Raw genomic sequence first — 24,384 nt, forward strand, 5'->3', positions numbered from 1 at the left:
TTCATCCTTGCCAATCATTGGTAATCCTTCATTGTGCCGCGCCGTCGATACGAATGCATTTTCCTTATCGTTTTTCTCGCCAATAGCAATCAGAAACGAAATGTGCATGTAATTCGGTCGTTGGCCGCTAGAGACTCTCATTTGTAGCACATATTTTTTGGCTGAATTTTTTAACATTGCATTCGCGATCTGCTTGCTGCTCTGTACTGTGAACCACGCTATGGACCCATGCGTGAAACTGTGAACTACGGTGTGTGCTGTGAACTCAACTATATGTACCTATACTTATAATCAATTAAGCTTTTAATACTATTATTATGTTATTGAATATCTTCTTGAACTTTTGTGCAAACATTGAAATGTACAATATTTAATCGATATCATACATACTGAAAGTGACATGTGTATTTGGAAACAACTTATAGTCACAATCTTTACTGTAAATAGTGTTTTGGGTTTAACCGGTTGGATAATTTCTGAAAATATTTCGAAATATTCTAACACAAATATATTAATTTATTCAAATACAATATTATCGGTTTTTTTGAAGTATTAGTACAGAAATATATTTTTAAAAATTTATGTTGTATTTTCTATATGTGTATCTAATGTAACAATTTGAATTTTGAAATAAATATTGGCTGTGAAAAAAGAACATAAAATGATCTTTATGTCATTTGTTTTACAAACAGATAATTATTAATCAAATGTTGCGATATAATTAAAAGTTGATGGGATTAATCAATCAAGCGTAAAGGCGTAAAAGAAAAAGTATAAATGTATTTAGTATATTGAAATAGTAATTGTATACGAGCCAAGTTATCTACACATTCTTTGTTGCACATTGTTCTCACATTCTCTCTAAACACAGTCTGAGATCACGCTCTCTTCCCTAGTTCACTCTCCCCTTTTTGATTAACATACAGCTTATGTATGATACGAATCTATTATATCATACTGAAAACTTGTTTTTATGCAAAAGAATATTTGAAATAATGTAGTTCGACATATAAGATAATGTTACAAAATTTTGTATAATTAATCGAGTTATGATTATTTTTAGACAAATTGATATATTGAAAAATACAAATTGAAAAATTGATATAACTGGAAAATATTTCTACACTTACAATTACAACAAAAGATTTCATATATTTTTGTAATAAAAATCTGCATTGTAATAACATATTTTCTCGCTATAAAGAATTTATATGCCCGTTACATTATGGCAAGTGCAAAGGTATATTTTCACAGAATGGGTCGTTTAATTCTTAATGTATAAATGTAAATACGTTATTTACTGATGTTAAATATGTTTCTGTTTGTCATTAGAAAAACAGTAGTTGGTTGATGTCATCATTTGAATGTGAACCTATCAAAAGAACAGCAGGAATTAAACGTAATATTTCACAAGTACTAGAAACTAGCGCTTTAGAAGTATCAAGCACTTATGATATAATACCGAAAAAAAAGAATGCTAGTAGCCTGTTTGCATTGCTGGAAGCTTGTGACGCACAAAGCCCTTCTGAATTAGTAGTTAGTAGACAAAAACAGCAAGAGATTTTAAATTGGTTACAATATAAAGTAAGGAAAGGCACACCTGCCATATTAATCTTATCTGGTCCATCTGGTTGTGGGAAAACAACAGCTCTAAGGGTTCTTGCAAAAGAAAATGGTTTCAATATTACAGAATGGATTACACCTATTGATCAAATTATGGATGAAAATAGTAATTTCTTTCTTTCTCAAACCAATAAATTATTAGTAATATCTAATAAAATGATGAAATAATTCTAGATTTTTTATTCAGACAGAGTAATGAGACAAGGAGACAGATTTGAAGAATTTTTAATCAGAGCTACTAGATATAGTTCAGTTTTAAGTAATTATTCTAGTCGTTTACTTCTTGTAAAAGATTTTCCAAATGTCTTTTACGAGGAGAAGGAGAGTTTCTTTTCTCTTTTGCAGTAATTAAAATTATTTATATTTTCTTTTGCCATTTTTTATTGAAATATAGTTATTATAAACCTCAATTTTTAGAAGGTACTTTGAAATTGGAAAGGAACCTATAGTGTTTGTATGTACGGAAGTAGGAAATTCAAAATTGCTTCAAACATTATTTTCTCCCAATATAAGAGAAAAATTTGGCATAGATTTAATTAAGTAAGTTTCTAAATATAATTATGTATTCATAATCTGTTCTTCTTAATGGCTATTTGATATAGGACCTTTATATTTTAGTATAAACTCTGTTACACAAACTGCAATGAAAAATGCATTAAAAAGAATAACTAAGATTTTGAATTCAACTGCTGGGCATATGTTACATGTTTCACAAAATAAAGTTGATGAAATATTATCAAATAGCATAGGAGACATTAGAAATGCTTTGTTAAATCTTATTTTCATTTCATTAAAAGGTAAATATAATAAATTATAATAATACGCTTGATTTCTAAATGACATCTTAATATCATTAGTACCAGAAGAACGAGAAAATAAATGTAATATTCGAGAAGAGACTTTAGGGCTTCTTCATGGTGTCGGGCGAGTAATTAATCCAAAAAGTGAGTAGATATTTTGTGTACATTAAGATTTGAAGACTTGCTGAATAAATAAATTTACAGGAATTCAAACTGAAAACAACTGGAAATTTGTACATGATCCTGATGAAATAGCAGCTTTCTTCCAGTCACAAGCAACAGTATTTTTGAACTTTCTGCAAGAAAATTATTTGAATACTATGGGAAACATAGAGGAAGTAGATATTTCTACAAATATTTTAAGTATAGCAGATGTTTTAAATTCTGAGTGGCGAGTACGTTTATTATTTATCGTTTAATTAACAAAATTTTACATTTTGTTTCATACACAATGAGAACATCAGTATTAATATATACATATATATATATATATACATTACGTAAAAAAATTTATAATAAAAATGTAATTAAAATAATTAATATTAAAATTTTCAGGATCCTACCTTAAATAAAGTTACTTTATCTTATTGCGTCCGAGGTTTAATGGTAACAAACCAAAAACCTGTTTCTGGGTGGAATCCTGTAAGAAAGCCATCAAGTAATAGAATCGATGCGTTAGTATAATTAACATAGAAATTTACAATATTTAATGCACTTGTAATTGTACTATATGTATGTAGCATTATATATGATGAATTATATGTATATAGATAAATACATAAATGTAACATTATCTATGTAGGCACAAATGTCTAGCAGCTGCCGAAATTCGATGGTACGATTCCATAATCAATTCGAAATCGAAAAGTATATTGGAACAACCCGTTACCAACATCGAGGAGATTATCATTCAATAAAGTTCATGGAAATTAAGGTTGTAATGAAGAAAGATGTATCGTGTATATTTATTTATGCTTTATTTTCTACTAGAATCATGTAAATGTAAAATATAATATCGATAGAAATCGAATGACACAAATTTGTTTGAGATTTCTTAGTTTTCGAAATGTTTGTATATATTGTTGAATAATATTATTTCATACTATTATTTATTTTGCTTAACATCGTCTAATATATAACAATCAGTATTTACGCAGAAAAACGAATGTTAGCGGGAATTACACTGATAAATACAATAAAAATACGTTTTGTGTAATTTATACGTCTTAAACGAAATGCTTTATTATAAATGTTCTTTCTACTAGAATTGGCAGTTAGATAACAAAATAATTTAATATAAGATTGTTACTCAGAATTGTTCGTCGTAGCGAGTATTTTATTCAAAAAATAGACCTTACAATCTAACTTTTTCTTCATAAATAATTATTCTAAACGATTATACTTAGTTAACACTATATTTGTACATCAATGTAAATTTTGTACGCTCACTAAATATGCTGTAAAGCGATGTTTATCAAACTTCCTTTCGGTTAAAAGTAGTTCATAGAAAAAATGCAACAACAAGCAGTCTTCCGCCTCAAATACCTTGTATTAGCGTTTTGTTTTAAAGTATTTAAATACATAATTTGTATTTTATAGGCAGTCTCATCTTTTTTAATTCTTTACAAAGACCAATGATAATTATACACAGAGGTATAGGTATTAAAGTTTTTAATATATCAATCGTATCAGAAAATATCTGCAAAATATGCTATGGAATTTTGCCAAAGAGAAAATTGGACATTTTTTATTTAGTTTATTGAAGCAAATAGAAAAAATACGATAGCCGTTATTAGGATGAGACCGGTATAGGATATTTATGTAAGTTGATTTCACGAATGAAATAGTTATTATACGAGAATTACGCGTTTGGAAGATTCACTTCTTCTATCGTAGAAATAAGATTATCGAGACCAAATAAAAAGCCTTCTTCGTGGTTGCCTTGTTCCCATGGTTTCCTGTGTGTTACTCTATGTCCATTTGGCAATCCTCGTGTTTTAGCAAAATCGATCAACCAAACGCCAACTTTATCATCGTCGTAGATCATAAAAATACTACTACCAATTATCTGGAAAAGAAATAATTTACGTTGTATTTCTTATTTGTTTTCCTAAAATTCTGTTAAACAAATTTTTTAAAAACGAAAAGAAAGCAGTTATTTTTTAACTGTTTTGATGTTCCAAGTATTTAATCACGTATATACAATTAATACATACTTCGTGAGTTTTGAAGTATTCGGACATCTCGATCTTTGAACGAAGATTTTTCAACCGTGCGAGCAGTTTTTCGCGAGTGTTTTCGCTTGTTCCAAGAAACAGATTCATAGTTTCGAGCACTTCCTGGTGTGACTTTACTTTCTTTAGGTCGGTGATCGGCGGACCACCGGGTAATTTCATAGCCTCGATTCTAAATCCGTGACTACAGGTCGAGCTCTGTTGCTCACGGAACTGCATGTACCGCAATTTAGTCACGGCACGTTGCTCGTGTTCTTGCTTGGTCGGAGCATTTGGATCAACGGCGATCATCTTTTGATATAGATCAGGTCTAGCGGTCGTCTTTGACACTTCCGATTCGAGGAACGTTCTCGTGCCCATCTTGATATCCATTACGTGTGGATCGTTGAAACCAAATAGTAAATCCTGTAGCTCTATGAACGTGTCACCTTTGTATTCCACTTCACGATAGTATCTAAAACATGAAAATGAAACGCTTTAAAATTAGACAGATAAAATGTTTTTCAAGGATTATATCATTATATCGTTATATACTATTATAAGTAATTTACATTAAGAGATAACTAATCGGACGAAACTTTGCCTGTCGAAAAAATTGTTTAGTGTGAAAATGTTAAAATTGTTTAATTTCATTACAGCTTATCAGTTACATATATCAATCGATCTAAGCTTCGTTGATAGAAGATTACACGATAATTTACGTACTGTTTGATAACATTCAAGTAGCTTTAATCCCTTTTAATTGTCAGTATATACATTTCTAAAAATAAAACTGTAAAAATAAGAAGACTTTCTTCTTATTTGGAATTCTCTTTCACAAAAACTATATGCTATATTTATCGTATATTTGAGACAATGAAACTTTTTACCGAAGTATTTTATTTACCTTGGAATGCAATCCCGTAGTTCCTTGTCTTTGCTAAGGGCTTCGTAAACAATTCTCTCTGTATTTTCTGCTCCTCCAGTTTTTCTCTTCCAAACTGTTCCAGGTCCAGCGGGAGCGAAACCATCAGGATGCCCGGACAATTGAAACCAAGATTTTAATCTGTTCTTCAACAGAACGTCACTGGCTGGGGCTGTTAAATCCAAGGCGTTCTACAAGAACAAAATAAACAGTACAGATTTTCATATACATATAATTAATAACTAGATCCCAGATATAATTAGTTCTTAGCAATGATAAAATTTACGATAAAACTATATTCATAATTTGTTTATTTGCAGCTATTTAACAATAGGTAATGCATACATGTAGAAGTAAATTACAATTGGACTTTAGTTATTATATTTTTTCCAATAGTAATAGTCAAATAGTAGTAATAATAGTAATAAGATAATTTTGTAAAATTATGTTGCAACATTTTAGAATTTCTGCAATTTTACGAATATCAATTATATCTGAGTAGATCGGATAATTCATTGTTGCTTGTTACTATTTATATAATTATCTTATGTATTTCGAACGTGCTAATTATTTCATAGATCAAGACTTTACCAAGGATGAATAGCTTTCAGACATTTCGCTTTCAACAGTATCTCTACAGTGAAATATAATTGAATAAAATAACGTTTAGGATAAATACACAAAATAAACAAACAATGTCAGATAAAGGAATAACATTTTACTTTCGTATAGTTCGTTTCTTTTATATGAACAATAAATATATACAAAAGGAAAATCATCATATCGGAGAAATAACGTTTAAAGTGGAAGGCATTCTATTGTATTATCCCTTTGTTGAATTCTTAATATTTATTAACAATGATGTTATTAATAATTTTAGAACAAATTTTTCTATATTTTATTTCAGATTAAAATTTATTAAAAATAGCGCTAGAGATTCGATTTCACCGACTACTCTCAATTATCAAAGATTCGATATTTTTCAGCGTTCATTAGCAAAAAAGTATAAAACGAGAGGATGAATACCAGCGCTAAAAACTTCAACGAAAGATCCTCTTCTGGCATAGTGGCATCGGAAAGGACCAATGGAAACTGTTCTATTTTTTGTATGGTCGCTGCATCATTAGGCAATTTGGCAAGGGCTCCGGTCGAGCTAGACCCAACACTGTTGGACCGATTCGAGCCCATAGACGTGCCCCTTCGCCATTGACGGAAGGCGCTGTAAGTGTTGCTCGACGAAGCATCCTTTTGCCTTCGATGTTCCTTGTGATTCGAATTATGATTCAGCCGCGTTTGCTCTTTGCTCGAAGGCTGTAACCAAAAAAATCTACTAAGAATTTAATCTAGCCGATAGGATTCTAGTTGAAATCGTTGCTCGATTATTTCGAAATTAATCTCTTTAGTAATTTCCGTATTCATTCAGAGTTCAAAGATATTTTATCTGCCTTAAGTATTATTAAACTTTGACTATTGTATAGACCGTTTGATACCACAGAATTATTCATTTATACGGATATTATCGCTAGCCGTTAAGACTGCGGAATTTTATGGATTTATAGAAAATTTCGAAGTAGCGAAAATGCATAGCACGTAATTTACAAGAATATATAAAATATCCAAAATATAGTACTTGCTATAATATTTAGCAATTAAAAAAATATTGTCTACCTAGGTTAAAGTAAAAATTCGCATAAATATCTACTATTTATTATACTATAGTTTCACGTTATATCGTATACGTATATCCTCTTCACTTTCATTAAATATAAAACATTTCGTTTGCAAAGCACAGCTAGCTGTTACATAATGACATTTTTTACTGTTCTCAGGAAGGAACGAATTTATAAGATGAAAGACATGAAAATACATAACCGATTAAACTGTGTCGTTATTGCGACTGTACGAGAAAGATATTTGGCATTTATTTCCAAAATTCGACGGAGGTGAGTAACAGAATATCGAGCCTCGGCAGCATAACGTCGAAGTGATAGATATTCGATTGGATATACTAAAAACGACCGTAGTAATAGCGTGGCCAAAAGTCCAATGGATTTCGAAAATAAATTTACCCACCTTTCTATAAGATAAAAAAAGTGTGCGATTGTTACGTGATTCGTACATTTTATAATCAAGCACCTCATATACGAAGAGGGGAAAAAACGAGGAATGCCCATTTCTCGCGATTTTCCAATTTACGATACATTTCCTTCGCGAGAACTAGAGTTGCTAAACTATCAAATCACAGTGATTATAACGTTCAAAATGTCTCCAGTAAATATCATTATTGACTGATTTAAAAAAAAAAAAAAAAAGAGAGAACAAGGAACGTCTACTGTGAAATAAATATTGTGTTAATCGTTCTTCTTTTACGACCTCTAAGTAATGTTAGAATTTCATTTTACGAACGGTATAGTCAAACTCGTAAGAATGTTGTCCCTTTTTTATTCTAGTGGACTAAAATATTAAGATTAAGATATTATAAATAGTAAGATTAATTTTCTCGAAAAAAGTTGTTCCATGGCATTCCTTGTTCTTTCCCTTGCTCTTCGTATGAAATCGAACGTATCCTTGGTTCGTCAATCGAAAGCGACTGAAGCAAGGAGTAAGGAGAGCGTCCAGCAGGCGCAATGCACATGCTCGCACGTGGTCCAGCGCACGCAACGAATCGAAATCCATCGGTAAGTGTCGTTAATCGAGTTTAACGAGTGGCGAGCGTCTCGTGCTAATTGCCGCAACGCCATTCATAAATAATCCGATTAAGACGTGTCACGTGTGTTTTTCGCTGCGAGTGTCAAGCGAGTCGCGATTGTAACAATTGAACGGTCGACGCGCGTAATGTTCGGATAATTGCGTGTAAATTGGTAGCCGGAACTAGACACGCGGAACATATATATACATATGTATATATACGCGTAGAGAGTTGATAGAGTGTAAATGGAATGTAAAATGGAAGGAAACGCGTGGTTACGAGAATAAGTCGTTCGTATCGACAGAGTTTCTCTAGGGAACTTTAAGTAAGTAATTTACGATAAATCTAACGTTATCTAACGTCGAACAATTTATCGGAATTCTATATTTTCCTAAGGGTAATATAAGTTGATAAGTTTCGTTTTTAGGATAAGAGGGACAAACTTTTGATCTTTGATACAAAGCCGAGCATGTAATTGTAACAACGATGAATCAATCAGCAAGAAAAATCGATCAGTAGGGCGTTGATAACGATTTTTCTTTCCTTCGATTAAATGTTTAATGGTTACGCGCATAGATCACTACGTGTTAAAATGCGATATGGACGAAGATTTTTCTCCTTACACGCAGATAGATACTCATAGATCAATTTATAAAGAATATATCCAGTTTTTCTATTTTTAGTTTGCCATTCCGATACATATTTACGATATTATCTGTTCGATATAGCAGTATTTTTGTCGAATATTTTCAACGTAGAATAAATAGCGTGGCTGTTTAAAACAGCTGGTTAATAGCGTGACGAGAAGCGTGCTTCGATCGGACAGGTGGTTCGTCGTGGAATTCGATTTCGCGATACGCCATTCATTTTAATTTAGTCGACAAGGTCCGAACGTGAGGACATGGCAAAATTATACCTTGCAATTTCCCAACGTGATTCCATATTACAATAGCGATGGAGATTGGTAGCGAATCGAATGATCGATCGACATCGTTTCTGAATTGATCCGAGTTAACGATTGTTTGTTTGAACGATTGTAACGTTCAGACGATAATATATACATTTAATGTTCTTTGATCAAGAAATACAAAGTAAGAACTACACGGTGATATCGCTACACATTTATAAAGTTCTACGACAAATTGTATATTTGTGTACACAGTCAATCGCAGAAATTTACATACATCCTTTCGATATAAAATATTATAGTAGAAACGTTAGCCGTACGAACTTTTTCGACACATTCAGACGCGTATTAAGTTCAAATGTGACGCAATTTATTTACTTTCACTCTGATTAGGGAAAAGGAAGCAAGAAAAATATAAAATACAATGTCACAGAAATCATGTGCATCCGTTGTATCTACACGTAATCATGCAAATGACGAGTTTAATGTAATATTAATAGATCTTGTAGGTCTTCTTTCTGACATTGAAAAAAGAAAAGGTTTCGTAACTTCTGATGTAACTTTATCTCAAGATGTTTTTGAAATAAATGTTTTCATTCTTTATATTTCTCTTAGAAATTCATTAATGCATTAATGGCAATTGTATTACCACGTAAGCATAACAAATTTTGTTGCCAAGTGTTTTCTTATTTCTTCTGGTAAATCACATACACAAAATTCTATAGATAAATTTTCTAACTTATTGATATATATATATATATTCCTTTCTTCCTTCTATTCCTATATATTCTCCCTTCCTTCCTATATATATATATATATATATATATATATATATATATTCCTTTCTTCCTTCTTTTTTAACTGATACATATATATATATATGCATTGTATACGTATACATACATATATATATATTTTTTTTTTAACTGATATATTTATATTTAACTATTATACCTTATACATATATACTTTATACTTATATACATTTTATATATATTTATATCAGTTAAAAAAGAAAGGAGAAAGGAATTTAACCATTTCATTTGCAACAATTTAATGCATCCGATTGACGTTGGCTCGTCACCGTGATTCGCGTTGCTCGCATTTCAAATGAATATATACAAGGGTCGTTACACTGTGCGTAACCGGCCAGTATATTTGATCGTAGTAAACAACCACGTGGCAATCAAGGAGATTCGAATTGCGCTGGCGCAACAATTATTGTCACAATGAGAACTACGTGAAATGTTAGTTAGATGACCGACTATAAATAACCATACAAAAGCAGAATATTTTGCGAATAAAGCAGAAAAGTACACCATTCTTTAATGCTAGATGTCTGCTCGAACAATCGACAACGCGCGTGTATAACGCGATACGAGGTAAAATGTTAACTTCTAATTTCGAGTAATTTTACTATTTGCGTTCAAATATAGGCGGACTAGGCGTTTTTAACATGAAAATTTTATCAACGGTATAGTGTATTTTGTTTCTCGTTGCCAACTTATCGTTGCTTGGGCAGATTTTGTTTGTGTCACGTAATTAGACGTTTGAAGAGTCATGAGTCAGTACGACTGATTATGGCAAACACGATGATAGTTTCAGACAATAAAACTGTCGTTATTCGATCCTATTATTGGTGCGGTATTTCACAATGGTATATTTTCTCGTTCTTGACGCGACGTAGAAATAAAAATTCACCACGGTTCTTTTATATTTTTACGTATCGTGTCTACGTGGTTTATAAATCAAATTTCTCTGTTCGATCAAAAAGCTATAAATACAAACTTACGACGTAACGATAATTTGCAAATTAAATTTTCCTGCTTGATTAGATCTGAATGTTGAATCGAAACAAGTTGGAATAAACGGACTATAAATCACGGTAGAAGGAACACAATTGCTTGGATCGTCCGATCGTGAGTACTCGCAGAGTCGATAGAGGAGTTCAGGATATTTACATTCGATATACGATCATGATCGATCGGATGCCGGTAATCACGGCACGCTTGGAATAAAATATGTAAGGAATGTACGTGTATAACGAGCTGTCTTCGGTGCAAATGTCAACATATAACCAGCAAAACAGCTTTCGAGGAATGGTTTATAAAACGGTAGATCGAAAGCTACGCGTTTAGACAGCAATGACGTTGGAAACTCGGTTTTACGATCTATTTCTTTTTTTCTTTTTTTTTTTTTTTTATCTTGAATCGCATTTGCGATACATTTATGCGTTGTTCGATATCGATAACAAAATCTATAGTCGAAATTCTAAAACTGATCCGTCAACGTAAGAGTACACAAATCGTATTCAAAATTTTAATGAGCGAATAAACATATGTTAATTCGGCACGATACTTTCAGCGATGAATTTCAATTATCAACTGTTCTGTAGAGAATGGAACGGATAATTACTATGGATTTTTAATATTTTACTATGTGTTTTTAATCGCTGTAGATTTTAAGATAAAGGTTATCTTTCTTGCATAAAGTACCGGCGCGTATAATCGATCGATGCCTCTATATCAATATCGGTGATTAAATCGACATGCATCTTCGAGGATTTTGGAACTTTCTTATTACTCGGAAGCATTATAAATAATTATACGAAGTTATAAGAAACGAGGCTGATGATTTTCATTTTGTTACAACAGAATATATACGGTAGAATATAAAGATCCGATAAAATTGATATCACTTTTTGTTTTTACTTGAAAACAAAAAGGAAGAGGAGGAGGAGGAGTATATTCCTTTGTTTGACAAACGTGTCGAACAATAAATCACGCACCTACGCCTTAGCCTTCGGGTATATCGTCACAAGAACGAGGAAAAAGAAGCTTGTAACTCGTTTCGTAAGTAGAGTCGTGTTTTACGGAGCATTGACGTCACTGGTGTATTCAGATTGCATTGTTGCAGATAAGTTTCAATCGAGCACCGTTCCAGTTTTAACGTTTAACAACGGGAGCCACCAGATAAGCCAGATTCACTGCATATCCAACCCGATAAGAGAATCCGAGAGGAAAAACAGGATTCATTCGTAATTCACATTTCTAAATATTTTATGTTACACTGGCCTTATATACTGGCTACAGAGAGTATTGGCACATATCCTTATCTTTTAATAAATAAAATTCCATTTTCATAGGAAGACATTTTTTAAATTAAGATTTAATTTTAATTTAATTTAGTATGAAAGTGCTACTAGCTAAACTACTGATACGAAATTTAATATGTTTTGAATCTAATTAATTAGCGTGTAGATGCTATAATAAATACAACGGTGTATCAATGCTTTCTATAGTCAGTGCATAGCAACTTGTATTGTCATATCCAAACGCACTGTTATCCTCTTTTTATTATTATTATTATCTTATTTTTACTAATATTATTTATTCTGTATTGTATTATTTCGCAAAGCGTTACAAGTAACGCGGTAAAATAGTGGAAAGAAGTGCGCGCCAGCGCAAACATCACGATCGCGGAAGCGAGATGTTTTTCTTGAAAAGCTTGCGTCGTCCTCGATAAAACGGATGGCGAAATTTTCATCCGAACCATACACCAGAAAAGCGACAACGACCTCGGCTCAAGTGCGTCAATGCACGAGCAAGACGATTTGATAAAAGTGCAACCGTAGCTTGTCTTCTTTGCGAAAGCGAGGCGAATTGTTGTCTGGAAATAATGGGATAAGATCGCGTACACGCGCCTTATATTATTTGCTGATTTTTACTCTTCGTGACTGAATCGCGAACGCCGACCTCTTTTCGCGCACGAAATATCTCGCCGCTGATCTTAGTAAATTGCACGTCGTTTACAGAAAAGTTGCTAGGAAATAAGTACAGGAAAGTTCATTAGATTAAACAAAATTTGGATACTTATCGTTAATCCTATCGTGTTCTTGCTCTTATGGTATGTTATGTAATGTGACGCAGAATTGTACATTTTTCTACTTTTAATGTAATAACGATCGAGGGATATCTTTGTTCTTTGAACTATTTTATTTATAAGAAGCGTGGAACACACAAAAGTTGCAAAACTTACGTTGAATGGTAAAACCAAGTATTTAAGAACTGTGTATATTTTTTAATGTCTATTGAAATGTTTCACATCCATTTCGCATAGACTAGAAGAGCACAGCAGAGTTGAAAAAAAACCAGAAAGAATAATTTTCAAAAAACTACAGAGTCGAGTTTCCGAATTCCTGTTAACCTTTGATCTACGAGAAACTATCTGGACAACTTATGTCTTTTCAAAGACACTGGAAGAAAACTCGTTTTACTTTTAACAATTTTAATTATTTTGTTTAGGACTGCATAAATTTGACGATTTTAAGTTTCAACCTAGACTGCAGAGTTAAGCGATAGTACACGTCAAGTTACAACGTAGGTCTTCAAAGATCCATCGAGTTCAAGTTCGTATATCTAGATATTATATTGCGCCGCCTTCGTATCGATTTTTATGTAAGTGAAAAGGTCATAAAGATCAGCCACTCGTTGATTATCATCCGTTTGGATGAAATTTGAACATCACCTGTAAGAGATCGGTACAACTCCTATGGAAAATATTCATTACGATCAATTCTTCTTCTTTCTTACGTCATATCCTCGAATGTTAAGGTAAAAAATGTATCAAATCGCTAATGACTATATTGTTTAGGTGCATATAGGTCAACATCAACGTACAGGGTATTCGGGCTGTTCCCAGCGTTTTTCTTGTGAACGATCAGTATGCGGAAAAAATGAAAGGGGAAACAGATGAATGGTTCGAACTGAGCTACATGTTCACATGATAAGATTTTGTTCGCAGCAGCAAAAATGTATATGAAGTTGCGCTATTTTTTTTGAAACGGAAATCTTCCCTGTTTTTTGCACACATCGAAGCCTCTCGTCGTTGTACGAAAAAAACGTGTTCGAAGACTCGTTAGTGTAAAAGATATCGTAACATTAATTTTGTAAAATTGATCGTAAGGCAAAGAAAATATAAATACGAGAGTACCTCGTTACATATTTCTTCGTTTTCCATATGATAATTTTCTATAAAATTAGTTAAAATCTCTTTTAAATCGATCAGTTTTCGATCGTGTTGCTTTAATACTTGATTTTTTAAATCGATGCGACGATCCGACGAGCGCAAAAAAGATATTATCGTGAATACGTATTTTAGTCTGAACCGACCATCTGTTTTTCCCATTTTTTTTCCTCGTACTTGTCGTTTACCATAAAAACGCTGGCAAGTAATAACATAAACACCTCTATGATAAAGATGGGAAAAGTAAAAAAAAAAAAGTCTACGAAGTAAGGCAAATGCTAAACGACGTTAATACGTTTAGTATCATGGATATTTTTTACCAAAGACAAGAATTATTGTAAGTCGGTTTGCAGAGTGCTTATTCAGTCTTAACGCTCAATTAGTAAGACGATACGCTTTTTACGTAATCGGACGAATTGAATTTGATCCTACTTAAAATACTATAGAACGTGCAGTTTCATATGTTTTATGCTTATAGCTACACGTGTATGTGTTGTGACATATGTGTGTATCTGTAAAAAATGGATTAACTTTTTTTTTTTAAAGCTAATAAGTTACGAACGTTGGTATATCACACATATATGTGTCTTTATTAAATTTGAATACGTACGATAAAATTATCATTAAGTTATCTATATATTTTAATTTGCTGTTAATCGTAAATTTTACTCTCTTTTTTTTTCTTCCATTCTATTTAATGTCGAACCATAAAGTAACAATAACAGACACGATGATCTAAAAAAACATTTTGAAACTTCTCGATTTTATTTTAGTAGATCGATGTTAATGTGTTGTTTAGGAGTTCAAGATAATCGCGTATCACGCTTTTAATAACCAATTTTTCTGAGATAATAGCGACGATATAATATGACGTAAAATTAATAAATCGATGTTGTTATGGTACTGTGTTATGCTACGTAAATCTTTCACCACAGTTGTGCCTAAAATTTTTTTTTATCGGATCTACTAGTCATTACGTGCGTTATAATATGCAAATAAATATGCATCGCACAAATACGAAAGGTTGCAGCGGTCCTCGGGAACTTCTCCCTGCGTCAGAAGAAAATAATCTTCTTTTTTCATAGATGACATTGATTAACAGTAATTACAATCAATCGTTATGCACTTTTTTCAAGCGTATGTAAATTTCCTCCTGTAGTAATAAAATTCTAGAATAGTGTAACTAATTTATACGATACATCCAAATTCCTTCGTGATGTATTAACGCTTTTATTGTATATCGTGCCTTCCGTTCCTCTCTATTCCCAATTTCCATATTTATAACTTTTGTCCTTTTTTTTATTCTGCATAGAAGTCAAAACTTTATTACAATTATACATCACATTTTAACTTTAACAAAATCTTAAAGCAATATCATATTTCTGGATATTTCTCTTTTTGTTTAATACTTTTTTTAAATACTAGTAACAACTTTCACAGTGAAAGAATCAAAGAAACAAATAACTATATCTGTAATGTGTTCTAAGGAAAATAATAATCTTGAAATTGAGAATAGACGAAGCGGGAAATAAGGCAAGAAGAAGATGAAAACGAGGCAGAAACATGATAAAAGAGGTAAAAACAAGGTATAAACGTGATAAACGAAGCAAGGTAGAAACGAGGTCAAAAAATGTCGTAACACGAGTATAAGAAATATAAAGAACAACAAAAAGCCAGTTTCTCAATTAAAATGACGCGGAAATTAAATACTAGATCGACGTCAATGACATGATGCATACGTATATGTATATTACTTGTTGTCGCTTTAAGCAAATGAGGGCTCTAAAATGTCGATCAATGATCCCCTACAAACGTGACCCCACAGGAAAAAAACAATTTATAAATCAAGCCTGACTTTATATGTAATATCATCAATCGAAAGCCATTCGATCATGTGGTTATATTTTTTAACGATAACACTAACACGCTATTTGTTACTAAACAAACAATTTCCAATTCGTCAACTAAATATAGTATCTTGTATTTGCCTATATGTATATTCTATGTTTTATATATGTATAGCGAAGAAAATAAATTTTTTTTTTAATACTTTGAATCTTTAAAACCTGAATATATAAATTTTATATTAATACGATAATAATATAAGTTTCTTAAAACATTTTCTATTATTATACATCTCTACATATTCTGAAAAAAGAAAAACAGAATAAGAAAGAATAGCGAATGATATTTACGTAACAGATAAGTTTTGACAGATATTTGTCTCGATTTCTCACGCTGTGCAATTATGATTACGACTAATATTACTGTATTACATAATCAAATTGTAAAGAAAACAATAATTTATCAATGAAACAATACTAATTCGCTGTCTATTCAGTTACTTGAGAAATAATTATTCTTCTCGTCTGTTTTATATTGGAAATTATTGTTGAACAGCAGGTAATTTATTTCTATTGAACAATTTTCCTGACAGTCTGCATGTATAAGTGGTTTCATGTTAAAGAATATAAAAGGAAAGCGAAGTATAATTTAATTTACTGGGTATACTGATTATTATCATTATAGAGACATTATATGTTTACTCTGATATTATATTCTCCAGTGACGCATTATTACAATAAATGTAGGTATCTCGAAATATCGAATAAATTTGACATCTTTGTAGAAACTTACATGCTACAATATCGAATTCCAAGATATATTGACTTTTTCCTCTGAATTGTGTAATCAGTATTAAGATTTAAGTGCTCGAGTACTTTCATTGAACCAAGTTATGGTTACAACGTGCTTGGCATTTTCAGATAAAAGGAATAACACACGATCTGTACGATGAGAATAAACGATTAATTTAAGAAGCTACATAATCGTAACTCTTGTCAATGCAGATATGAACTGGCAGATAAAAAAGCTAATGTATATATATACACACGTTCGATAAATAAAATCGATGTTAATATATTGTTTCTTAATCATTCTGAAGAACCTTCGCCAACGATATCCGAGATTATTACGATACGATGTATCATTAGAAGCACGACAATTTCAAAGCAGCACGCTCGCAGAGATTTATCTTTTATCAATCGCGTATACAGTTTCGTAATCGATAAACGTTCCACCTTAGCCCATAAAAATGTCTAAACGCAACTTTACTCGAACGCCATCATCCACGGTGTTTATAAACAGTTAAATCTACAAATGGTATAAGGTCGTACTAAAAATACTCTGCAATCTACGTGTCACTATACGTATCTAATTAATGGTTCGATTAACATAAATAGTTTAGCGACAAAGGTCGTGGCGAGAGCTATCGATCCTGTTTACGTGGAGCTCCTTTTAACCAATGATTCTTAACTTCTATATCATCTCTATTATTGTTCCTTTCTCTACCTGAGATCGATATCTATTTTTGGAACCAAATCCAAATGAGAAAAAAATATTTCTCGATGCTTCTTTAAGAAGATCATTGATATTTCTACAAGGATACCTTCACCTCATTGCTATTCTCTCTTCCTGCTAGACAAGTAACCCGTGGTCCATATGAAACTAGTTTTTTAATAGTCTGCTGGTGTTCCAGATAGATCATTGGTCTTTAGACTCGACATTTTCGCTTTGCTCGCATACGATGCTCGTAAAAGTCGAATTCTGATATATGTAACGCTACTTATGTAATTGATATAATAGGCTGTTAACGCGTTTATGATATACAAATACACGTGCGATTGCAACCAAACTGATATCATTTGGCGAACGTACAGTATCTTTTTAACAGTGTTAATAGCGATTGAGCAATTCACAGGCTAAAATGATCAAATTCCACTTTTGGAAATTTTAGTGCCCAAGTATTTGCTCGTCTTATATAAATTGATCGGTTTCCCCTGCTTTTTGTTTTGCCAAGTTGACCGATTTGGCAAGAGTGACTCAATTACGTATAGCATTATAATTTGCTACGTATCTGTTCTCACTGTTGTCGTTGAGAGTATAGGAAGCAAAGAAATATCCTTAATGAAAGTTGGTAATTTTTAGTCGATCGTAACGTGATTAATTCTGCTATCATCTGCTTGCACTTCTTCGCTTGTCTCTTATTTCTATTTCAGTAGAGAAAAGAATTGCAACGGAGGATACCAATAACAGTTCTTCCATATTTTCCTCGCGTTTAGAGATACTTTCAACGTTAGACGAAATACGATTGGGTCGATAACGAGCAGAAGAATGCGGCAAGAGTAAAAATTATAAAAAATAAAGTTGAAATTTGGAAAGCTGGAACTGGTTGCACCGTGTATACGTAATTGATCGAATAACATGTAGAATATGTAAATGAACGTGGTACATATCTCGTGTTCTGTGTGGTTATTAGAATTATTACATTCTCCTTGATTGACGTCGTCTATTACGTAGCAAAAATATGCACCTTGATTTCTTCGTGGTGCGTTCATATCGTATCACGTGAAAGTTATCGATCTATACGAAAAAAAAAAAAAAAAAACGAAAAACAAAAAGAAGAAAAGAAAAAGAACAAAAATGTGTAAAGAATGGGCAAGGCAATAAACAAAATTGAGTTGATTCCTCCTAATATTAAATTTTCATTGGATTTTGATAATAAAGACGTAAACAATTTATTCGTAACATAACGATCAGTCTCGACAATTTTGATAATCATGTATGTATTATAATAATAGTTTTCGACTGGTGCTGCGTTACTTTTTTAAGTTATTACGTATATTTTTCGCTATAATTTTGTTATCGTTAAACGTGTCTCATCGATCAATCGTAATCGATGGAAATGTCGTCGATTAAAGGTAAATTTACAATAATTGCGCTGTATTTGTAAACATCGTGGAAAAAACCAAACTGGCAATGCTTCCACAGTGTAAATAGATAGTTAGATAGATAATGGATGGAATATGGAATGGAAATATGAAATGGAAATATGAAATGAAAATTTCATTAAAAGGAAAGAAGGTTTCAATACACAGAATGAGCATGCGTTAGAGAATAATTTACTATGTATGATCGAATGGATTTCACGAAGAACAAGAAGCTTTTCTCATTCAATTACAGGACGTAAATAGACCATCCATTTGTTGTTTCGCAGGGTAATGTATCTATTTACGAGGAATGATGTCATATATCGAAGCATAAGTAATTGAAAATTATGAATCATCGATGTCATGTAAAATGATTGTAAATTTATCGTTAAATATATTTTAGTATCTCTTAAGTTGCTAAGTGCAACTGCACTTTTCATACACACTGATAAAAACTGAATAAAATTAACGTATCTATACGCGATTATATATGATAATTTTGTTAGTCTGCATATTACAATTACGATATAATTTCTGCCTTTGTTTTATTACTACTAAATGATTCTGCAGATACGCGAGGATTATGAGGATTGAGGATTTTTCTACTTTCTGTGTGTACCAGGTTATACGAATATGTGTATTCCTCGCGTTATAGGATATTATCTGATAGCGTATTTATGTATACGGGTACAAATACGTTTAATTAACGTGTAACCAGAAAAGTAAGTTTATAATTTTATAAATATGCTAGCATTAGTTAATTAATTAAATTACTTTATGTAGAGTAATAATTGGAATTTCTTACGTAGAAGGGTCAATGAATTCTTTGTATAATCGAGCGATACTTGGAAAATTTGGGCAGGAAAAATTGGTCAAACTGCACCGTCAAATGTCTCATGTTCATTTATTAATATTATTATAGATAAGATATAGTTATAAATAAAATATATTAATACAAGAATTGGTATAATACGGATTATGCAATATCTCTTGTGTTCCTAATGTTTGCTTTGCGTTCAGAAACCTTGATTTCAGTTGTCGTATAAAGCATTTGGAGAGAATCACGTTATCAAATTGTATTTATGCCTCTCATAAGCTTGATATTCAAAGTATTTTATATTCACGAGTGTGATTGTTCTTTTCGTTGCATTTTTTCTTATTTCATAAGCAACAGTATAGTAGTATATGCGATATAATTATCAGCACGAGGAATTTCATAATTGTAACGGATCACATATTCGTTAACAACTCATATTTTCTTGGAATTACACCATAAACAAGTATGGATTCCATGGATTTATTATCCTTCCTTATATCCCAATAATATTAAAACTTCTCATTTTGAAGTAATTTTCTGAAAAATTTGTTTTCGATTGTATCTCTCGCCTAGTACCAAGTAGATATGAATTCTATCTTCTTGTTCTTTTTCTTCTTTTTTTTTTTTTTTTTTTTTGACATAGTAACATATTCAATTTAACTTGAAATATTGCTATGAGTCACACACGTACTCCGAATAAATCGTAAGGGCACTGGGAATTTAATGCATACATCGAAGGTTTACGAGTATTTTAAAACAACAGATTACTACGAAACGAGCAAGCAACGTTTCATCGAATTACGGTGTTCACACATTCAAAGTACTGATTTATGAGTACTTTTATCGTTTCTTTTTCAATTGCAACCATCAAATAAGTTACACGAAGTTAATGGTTTAACACGTTCTCTGTTCCAGATATAAAGTAATCCTTGAATTTGTCATCGAGCACCGCCTTGAATTTATTCATCTGCCTTCATCGAAGGTCGACTGTTCAAATTTCGAAAGTCTGCTCGATTCGGTTTCCTTTGAAATTTTTTTGCCAATTGGTCTCGTATCGCGTTAGCCGCTATTAATAAATAAATAGATACAATATAGATGGTAACAGAATTTTGACTTGCAGTTGCAACGAACAAAAGTGACGTACTAAAAATACAAGACCGGTTTCTATAGCTTAATTTTACTCTTAGCAGAAGCGTAACTTAGTCGCTCCGATATACGATTGAACAGGTGCACGAGACTGTATACGATTGCAAGAGTCATAATTGAAAACTTGTACACGTCCGTTATTATTAACAATCTATATCGCAAAAATTCAAACATTTTCATCTTCGATTCAGAGGTTAATAATAAAACATATTTCATTTTCAATTTCTCAATTTCTCAATCTTCAAGTGGGGTCGTTGAATCATAGGTCAGGTCATCAAACCACACGAGTTTGGCTTAGATTCGAGTTAATGTACACGATGTTTCGGAATATTTAATCTTAATTTATATTCTACATATCCGGGCATAACTTATTAAATAATCTTATGCAATTGCTTTGGAAATTATCGTGAAATTAATTAAAATATCATGTTCTGTAGTGAGAATATCTATCCGTTTGGATCAAAATAAAATAAACGAAATCGGTATTAAAACTGACTGTCAACTTGAACCGACGGTCTTCGTGGTAATTTAATCGGGATAAATACCAGTAACTTAATGATAAAATATATATGAATCATAACACGGTCCAAATTCAGCGTAAAAAAGAGAATGTATATTCTTATCTGACAAATTGTCGATCATTTCTTTAGGAGATGAAGAAAAAATCCAAATTTTATCGTCATCTTCAGCGACCGCTTTATTTCTAATCAAAGGTCAGAATTAATATTAAATGAAACACACCGACGCTGTACGAATAAATACCGTGAAAGGGAATATAACGGCGAATTGAAAAACAGAACAATGTTACCGTTAACGAAGTCACATGTGAATACGAATCAATGTTTTACCAAGAAATACGACTTCGCAATGATTACTTGTTCAAATCGCATCATATTATGAGTCAATTCCTAGATGTATAAGTATGTAGTATCTTGTTTATCCGAGTACAATTAAATTCATGTATTTTACATGAATGATAAAAAAAAAAAAGAAAAACGAGAACACGCAGATCGCCAATCTCATTTTTACATACCAAATATTCGACCGTGTGTGCTTATGCATTTTTGGTAAATTTAGGATCCAAATATCTGCAGAATGCATATAATATACAAAAGTATAAAACGATATTTCAAGTACAGCGTTTATTATAAAATTTAATTTCTAGTTAGATTGGGGTTAGGTTAGTCATAAAAACATAAAATTGCATAAATACCAATTATTTTTCTAACGTGCTTGAAAAAGCACTATATATCACAAACTGTGCATACTACGAAGCATCATCTCCTATAATGAAACCCTATAGTTACACTACAATCTATGTGCATCGTCGAAGTTTCTCGTACTTCGATTGACTATCGAAGGTTTTCGTGGCGTGCTAGCATCGTGGATTGATGGATCGAAGTAAGTTGTATCTTTCGACAGACGTACCTTGTTGAAGTGAGCTTGCAGAAGCCGCTCATATTGGTCAGCAGCACGGAGACAGAGCCTCGTGGTGAATGCTTCCATTCGTGCTGGTAGGGGCGCGTGGCAAACACTGCTTGACATTATTCCTTTCTTCGAGCTGGCACTCCTCCGGAACACGCACGCACAGTGTGTACAAATAAAATCGTCAGTCGCTACGCACGGACGACGGACGCACTTAAATCGCGATGATCATTTAGAAGCGAGCTAACCTCAATCGACGCTCACGAGTGCATCGGCTACTTTAGGCGTGGCTTCCGACACTTATTCCATTCAAATTTTCAATGCGATTTTCGAATTAATTATATAATAATTTTCCACACTTGTACAAATTTATTCTTATTATCTTGTTCTGCTAGTACTTCCGCGAAAATTCGTAGATGCCTCTTTCGAGTGTACTTCTTTCACATGATACAAGCAAACCACTTTCACGTGGTACCTTTGAGTAAAAGTTAACTCTGAAAGTATGGATGTCAGTTCTTCACCTTTGACGTTGTCTGCACGTCTTATAAGTTGGAATATCGAAACACCGGATGTTACGATGATACTGCTTTCAATAATTGATTTGTGTTTACAGAAAGTGAATAATTTCTTAGTGACAATTTCGTTGCTTTGAAATGCTATCGAAGAAGCGTGCAAGCAAAACTGTCGATATTGCGCGTGCGCTGTACAGATTAAACTACCCTGCAGAGGAAGTTAAAACGACAATCCTGATTGGTGGAATCGAATTCTTGTCAACGACTTGGTAAACCGTTCTTCTTGCTTCTTGCTTCCGTATAAATATAAATACGAGATATAACGTAATAATTCGTTCACTACTTTTCGCTTTCTCAATGCATACTGAGCAGCGGAGAGAGTTACATGTAGTTTTATCGTCTCGTCGCTCTCCCCTCCATTTTGTGTCGGCGTCCGATTCTCGCTGGCGCAGATGTCATGTAGGTAAGTATAAACGTAAAGTCAGAACAGTGAATAGGGCCATTATTCGGGTCACAGCCTCTTTTCATAGATTGGGTCCATTCCAAAATCTATATAATATTATATAACACATTTTTTTAATCGCAACAATAAATTTATAGTAGACAGATATAGTGTAACACCATTTATCGAATCGAATAGTCGACCGAATTGATTTATATTTGAACGTAAACTTATTATATAAATGAAAAATAACAGATAATAAAGAAGATATTATACTTATCAATCAAATATTATACTTTAATTCAGAATTCAAAAGAATAAAACATAAATTTATTGTTGTACACGATAGTTTTAGTTTTATTAAGTTTTAGTATTATTAAAGTAATTATAAGAATTACTAAATTCGTTACTAAAGTAAAATTAGTTTCATGGCGACTGAAAAATGTGGATAAAATTAAATCTTTTTTAGATAACATGGTTAAAGCTTTACTTCGTATAAAAGTTCAATGATGCTACTTACAGTGGCAAGGTTGTAAATAAATCGAAAGATAACGACATTGATCATCACGTTGTAAATAATCGTCTCTTTATCTATGTTAATTTCCTAAGAGTGTTCATTCAATAGAAACTTGAACTAGAAATTTCAATAATTTGCATTACATTAATTTTATCTACTCTTTTCGCTACAATTGTTAAATCTGCAATTTCACATAGTACTAGTAAATTTTTTGCAATATTTTCACTAAACCTTTCTTTTTATGTTTCCTAATATTTTTCTAATTTATGCAATTTACCAGCGACGGAGTTAATACGATTAAATACAATTAAAATAGTTACAAGGAGAAAGAAATATAACGCGATTAAACGATGACTATTACTATGTATATTCTTAATATCGTAAAATTAATGATTACCTTCATTGCTCGTAGTAATATGATTAAAAATAACTATCTACAGAAAGTAAGAAACGCGATATTCTACAATGATTCTCACTGAAATTCTTCGGTATCGCATAATATCGTAGCTATGCATTTTTCTTTCGTTCATTCAAGGTCTAGGATTGGCTAGCAGAATTTATGAATCATTCAACG

At 32.1% G+C, this 24,384-nt stretch overlaps 2 protein-coding genes and 1 long non-coding RNA gene across 4 annotated transcripts; 2 read left to right on the forward strand and 1 right to left on the reverse strand.

The window, feature by feature from the left end:
- Positions 1–1,074: 1,074 nt before the first annotated feature.
- On the forward strand, positions 1,075–3,391 carry LOC132905358 (cell cycle checkpoint protein RAD17). Its single transcript, XM_060956570.1, has 9 exons — positions 1,075–1,240; positions 1,333–1,729; positions 1,811–1,967; positions 2,041–2,163; positions 2,242–2,420; positions 2,481–2,567; positions 2,628–2,818; positions 2,979–3,097; positions 3,226–3,391. Exons 1-9 carry the CDS (start codon positions 1,226–1,228, stop codon positions 3,338–3,340), a joined length of 1,383 nt encoding a protein of 460 aa, XP_060812553.1. The 5' UTR covers positions 1,075–1,225; the 3' UTR covers positions 3,341–3,391.
- Positions 3,384–23,228, reverse strand: LOC132905359 (inositol-trisphosphate 3-kinase homolog). 2 transcript variants are annotated; one of them, XM_060956572.1, is made up of 5 exons: positions 22,343–23,228; positions 6,588–6,888; positions 5,544–5,752; positions 4,640–5,111; positions 3,384–4,491 (listed from the first exon to the last, which is right to left on the reverse strand). In XM_060956572.1, the coding sequence occupies exons 1-5, from the start codon at positions 22,372–22,374 to the stop codon at positions 4,285–4,287; spliced, it is 1,221 nt and encodes a 406-aa protein (XP_060812555.1). In that variant the 5' UTR covers positions 22,375–23,228; the 3' UTR covers positions 3,384–4,284. The 2 variants fall into 2 exon arrangements, with proteins under 2 accessions (XP_060812555.1, XP_060812554.1); XM_060956571.1 differs by having other exon boundaries at positions 6,588–6,872; positions 22,343–23,226.
- Positions 10,155–12,466, forward strand: LOC132905362 (uncharacterized). The gene is made up of 2 exons (XR_009657788.1): positions 10,155–12,009; positions 12,074–12,466. It is a non-coding gene; the product is annotated as an uncharacterized LOC132905362 (long non-coding RNA).
- Positions 23,229–24,384: the final 1,156 nt, after the last annotated feature.

Source organism: Bombus pascuorum, chromosome 3 (assembly GCF_905332965.1).
Source record: "Bombus pascuorum chromosome 3, iyBomPasc1.1, whole genome shotgun sequence".
NCBI lineage: Eukaryota > Metazoa > Arthropoda > Insecta > Hymenoptera > Apidae > Bombus > Bombus pascuorum.

Bases quoted from the DNA above. Each gene is read 5' to 3' on its own strand.
- LOC132905358 (XM_060956570.1), top strand. The intron at 2,568-2,627 runs GTGAGTAGATAT...ATAAATTTACAG, and splicing joins GCGAGTAATTAATCCAAAAA to GAATTCAAACTGAAAACAAC. The intron at 2,819-2,978 runs GTACGTTTATTA...TAAAATTTTCAG, and splicing joins TTTTAAATTCTGAGTGGCGA to GATCCTACCTTAAATAAAGT.
- LOC132905359 (XM_060956571.1), bottom strand. From the start codon at position 22,459: ATGTCAAGCAGTGTTTGCCACGCGCCCCTACCAGCACGAATGGAAGCA. The intron at 5,112-5,543 runs GTAAATAAAATA...TTCATGTTTTAG, and splicing joins CTACGGGATTGCATTCCAAG to ATACTATCGTGAAGTGGAAT. The intron at 4,492-4,639 runs GTATGTATTAAT...TTTCTTTTCCAG, and splicing joins AATACTTCAAAACTCACGAA to ATAATTGGTAGTAGTATTTT.